The following is a 4,791-nucleotide window of genomic DNA, read 5'->3' as shown; positions in this document are numbered from 1 at the left end:
CGCAGACTATTAAGGAAAAAATCAAAATAAGTTATGCGCAGACTAAAGCGGATCGGAGGGAGTACAAAATAAAAAAATACAAAACATACAGATTATGATGAAATTCCATTTTTTTTCGTGCTACTTAATTATTTTATTTTACTCTGTTTACCTGTAAGTTTAATTCATTTTTAATTTTGATGTATTCTATAGTGTAAATACAATGAAATTAATTGGGCATGGATATTCGAGCACGCAGCGTACTCACATCTTTGTGACATATATTGCCTCCGTCCCAAATTAGTTGTGGACGTGTCTAGATATAGATTTGAATTGGACAAAGGGAGTAAAAATCGGCTTTCTAAGTCACATATTTGAATCGGACAAAGGCAGTAAAATTCGGCTTTCTAAGTCAACAAAAATATGTAAGTTAATAATAGAAGCCTCAAAGTACAAAAATGCGAACACACCATGTCAGAGTGCTAGTATGTGATGTTGCAAGCATATGATTGCAACATGCACGATTCAAACAAGCCTAATTTGTTTTCATCAAGTTTGGATTGCTTACCACGAGTGTCACGTGGTGACCACACAATCTGGGAATCAGAATATAAACTGCCCCGGTTTGCTTTGCTCAGGCGATGTGGTACTACTCCCTCCGTAAATTAATATAAGAGCGTTTAGAATACTAAAGTAGTGATCTAAACGCTCTTATATTAGTTTACAGAGGGAGTACAAAACTTCCTGCATGCATATACATCGACAGAAGTCTCTTCGAGTCATGGGCCTACAGGGAGGAGTACATCGATCTGAGCCCTTTTTAGCCAAACAGGCCAACACTGGAAAATCAGAACTATTCCAGCGTTGAAAGGAAAAAAAAAAGAGTACAGCCCAAAAAACAAGCAAACAGTAGAAATCTTTTACCAACGGAATAAGAGTAGAAAAATCAAAACGTAGCATCACCAAAGCATCCCGGTATCAATACGTGCTGCTGCAATCCGATTCGAAACTTCACTGACAAGAAGCACGTTACATTGCATCCTAACTCTTGTTTAGAATACCATCGCAGAAAAAAACTATTATTTAGAACTATGCTCGGTAAACGTATGTACGCAATTAATGTCCTAGTTATTGCACATCTAAGTGACACAATCAAACTAGAAAGAAAAAAAAGACAAACGACAAAAAAATTCATGCACAAATCTCCTGTAAAATCAATGGTATATGAGTTAGATGTGCAATACCTAGAGCACATCTGGATGTGCTTTAGCAAAACTGCATACTTATATGAAATTTCTCGCACTAATGGCCGCATGTATTATATTGGTGAGAGAGTGCGAGCGACTGGTGTCTTTCTATAGGCTAGTTGTTGATGATTAATTTCATAAATCAGTGACCTAGTCAAAAATTTGAATCAAACCCAAAATTTAAACATGTTAACCGAACGAGCGAGCTCCTTGAGAATTGTTGGCCCGGTCAAAATTGTGAACCAAATTCAAAATCGAACATCTCAATTGATTGAACGGGAGGGCTCGAAAAATGGGGAGCATGGCGAATTAGAAGATACATTCTCTGTTTTAAATTATTGGTCAACGTTGAACATCAAAATATATATGTGTCGATGTGTAAATAGGGACAAAGGGAGTAGGTCGAGTTCGGGGGGACGTGGAGTATCTGAGCTCGAGCTCAAATGAGCACGGAAGGATAGTAAAATTTAAAAAAACATAAAAATTGAAAACTTTTTTGTGGTAAACTTTGATAAATGTTTGAAGTGCTTGCAATTTTTCATCATAAGATCACATCTATGAAAGGCGTGAAAAAATACAGAAATCAGTGCTTCAAAAAAGTTACTTTTAAAAATATTTTGGAGCGCTGATTTTCTTTTTAATGTTCTTCCGAGCTCGAGCTCAGAAGAGTATTGGGGGAATTCGGGAGTTGAACTATTCGCAGAAAAGAAAGAATTCGAGAATTGAACTTGTCTATCGGTGCATGGACCTGGCTCACGTGACACGAGACCGCAGCGGCCCGGCGGCCGCCCCCGTGCTCTTACCAGCAGCACCCCGACGCCCGCGCGCGCGCACCCTACCCTATCACGCCGACACCCCGCCCCCACGCAGACCAGACCCCACTTCCCAGCCTCTAACCGCAAGAAACACCGACGACGACCCGCCGGCGCGCGGGGGACCCGCCTGTCACTTGGACTCCTCCGAGCGGCGGGAGGGGACGCGTGGCGGCGGCGGCGGGTCTCCCTCCGCCCACGCAACCTATAGCCTATAGCAACAGAAGTGGCGGGCGGTGCGGTGCGGCCGGCCGAAAAGGAGACGACCACCACCAACAACTGGGCGTGGAGGCAGGCCTGCTTTCGGTGGAGTGGAGCGGAGCGGGGAGCCGGAGAGCAGCCCTCCACTTTCGGTGCCGCTGTCGCCGTCGCGGTCGAGGGTTCTCGCGCGCGCGCGCCGGGGGTTCTATCTAATTCGGCCCTGCTCTGCCGGCGGGGTTTAATTCGGCGGCGGCGGAGCAGGAGGAGGAGGGGGAGATGGTGGCGGCGGCGCCGTGCGCCACGCGGAGGTCGTTCAGGGACTCGCTCAAGGTGCTGGAGGCGGACATCCAGCACGCCAACACCCTGTGAGCTCCCTCCCCCCAAATTAAAGGACCAAGTTTCTTGAATTTCTTCCAGGTTTGGGTCGTGAATTCGTGTCTGGCGCAGGGCGTCGGAGTGCTCGCGGGACTACGACGGGGCGTGCGTGCAGATGCGCATGTCCTACAGCCCCGCCGCGCGCCTCTTCCTCTTCCTCCTCCAGTGGACCGACTGCAGCCTCGCCGGCGCGCTCGGCCTCCTCAGGATCCTCATCTACAAGGTACTCCGTACTCCACTACTTTTGTCCGTCCGTCCGTCTGCTGTCTGTCAGTCTGTGTGCCCATGCCCCTGGATTCCTTCCGTGATTTGTGGTGGTTGTGCTTGTGTCCTCACGGAATCCGGTCCCTGCTTCCATTGATTCTGCAGGTCTATGTGGACGGCACAACCACCATGTCCACCCACGAAAGGAAGGCCAGCATCAGGGAGTTCTACGGTAAACACTCTGTAAATAACTGACAAGAACAGCAGATGTTCACGCTGTCAGTGTGTCGTCTTGGAGATTCGACTTGTGCTGCTGTACTGATGCCCATTCTCTGTCCGTCTGCAGCTGTGATATTCCCCTCCCTCATGCAACTGGAGCACGGGATCAGCGACTCCGACGACCGGAGGCAGAGGGCGGCGTGCTCGGAGAGGTACAGGAGGAGAGACGAGCCGGAGGACAGCAAGAGGCCCGTCTCCGAGATCGACGCCGAGATAGAGGAGGAGTGCGGGATCTGCATGGAGCTCAACAGCAGGGTCGTGCTGCCCAACTGCAGCCACGACATGTGCATCAAGTGCTACCATCAATGGTGAGCGAGAACAAGAACCTGAACCCCTCGCGTTATCATTTGTTTTTCAGTTTTTCTGCCATGTTCAGTTCACTTCGACCAGAGCAAACATGTTTGGCCTCGGTTTAATGCGAGCTTCAGAGTAATTAAGATGGCCGCGTGAGCATCATTTATGGAAAAATACTATGCAGCAACCTCTGCATCTGTCTGCCAGTTTTGTCCTTGATTCTTACGAGGCCTGACTTTCTTACTGGAGTATCACTTACTGTTATTAAGCATTAGAAATTTACAAAATTAGTTGTTTCTCGAAAAATTTACAAGTTAAGCTCACCGCGTACACGTGACACAAGTGAAAATGTTGAGGTTTTAAGCTGTAAAAATAAGTTGCAGCCTGTTCTGCTAGAACGGTTGCCGCAGAGCTTTGGAACTCTGCTGCCAAGCACAAGGTTTTACTTTACATGTCTACATTAGCAGAATGACTACATGGGACTCCTTATCAGCTAGACGAAGAAGGGATGCCCCAAACTAACTGATTCATAGCTCCTCAAATTTCATCTTCTTTACCAATTTATATCTTCAGTGCATGAGCAGAGGAGCTTTCTCTGCAAATGAAAAATTACATTCCACAAAACTGCCCACTGCCAAACGACTGCTCTGGTCACTGAACCGTGTGTTCACCCTGGTTGCAGGCGCACGAGATCTCAGTCATGCCCCTTCTGCCGGGACAGCCTCAAAAGAGTGAACTCCGGCGACCTATGGATGCTCACCGACCAGCGCGACGTCGTCGACATGGCGACGGTGACGAGGGAGAACATCAGGCGCCTGTTCGCATACATCGAGAAGCTGCCCCTCGTCACGCTGGACAACATCTTCGATGCCTATGATTCCCATGTAAAATAACTTTGAGCCGTTGACGATGACTTGCTCGCGACTGTTCTTTTTTTCTGGGAGCGTTGACGCATGGCTTGTTGTTGTTGTTGTTGTTGTTGGTTCATGCAGAGGATGTTCCTCGTCCTAGGATGTGGCTGACCATGGATGCAGCAGCCTGACAGAGAGGCCCAACCTGTGTGAGCACCCTACCTAGGGTCCTCAGGTTTTGTAAATACATGTACAGATTTACAGTTTGCATGGAAATGTTCAGAGAAAGTCAGAATAACAATATGTTATGCTTCTCGCAAAAAAAAATGTTATTATGCAGCAGAGTAATGTTTGTACAGATATGTAATCCGGATGGGAACATTTAGTGCATGTAGAAGTATTTACTCCCTCTTTCCGAAAATACTTGTCGGAGAAATATGTTATGCAGCAGAGTAATGCCTGTACATATTTGTAATCTGGATGGGAACAGACATATGGTGCATGTACTAACTCCGTTCCGAATTATAAGATGTTTTGGATATTTCAATA

General features: G+C 46.9%; 1 protein-coding gene across 1 annotated transcript; it reads left to right on the top strand.

Moving 5' to 3' along the window:
• The first annotated feature begins 2,131 nt into the window (after positions 1 to 2,131).
• Positions 2,132 to 4,791, top strand: LOC123047442 (E3 ubiquitin-protein ligase AIRP2). The gene is made up of 6 exons (XM_044470997.1): positions 2,132 to 2,604; positions 2,687 to 2,837; positions 2,984 to 3,050; positions 3,165 to 3,405; positions 4,074 to 4,275; positions 4,384 to 4,791. The coding sequence occupies exons 1-6, from the start codon at positions 2,516 to 2,518 to the stop codon at positions 4,411 to 4,413; spliced, it is 780 nt and encodes a 259-aa protein (XP_044326932.1). The 5' UTR covers positions 2,132 to 2,515; the 3' UTR covers positions 4,414 to 4,791.

Source organism: Triticum aestivum, chromosome 2B (genome assembly GCF_018294505.1).
Source record: "Triticum aestivum cultivar Chinese Spring chromosome 2B, IWGSC CS RefSeq v2.1, whole genome shotgun sequence".
NCBI lineage: Eukaryota > Viridiplantae > Streptophyta > Magnoliopsida > Poales > Poaceae > Triticum > Triticum aestivum.
The sequence above is the reverse complement of the archived record's forward strand: the minus strand, read 5'-3'. Positions and strand labels throughout refer to the sequence as shown.

Coding starts and splice junctions, on each gene's coding strand:
- LOC123047442 (XM_044470997.1), top strand. CDS start 2,516: ATGGTGGCGGCGGCGCCGTGCGCCACGCGGAGGTCGTTCAGGGACTCG. Junction 2,605..2,686: donor ATCCAGCACGCCAACACCCT/GTGAGCTCCCTC, acceptor TGTCTGGCGCAG/GGCGTCGGAGTGCTCGCGGG. Junction 4,276..4,383: donor TCGATGCCTATGATTCCCAT/GTAAAATAACTT, acceptor TGGTTCATGCAG/AGGATGTTCCTCGTCCTAGG.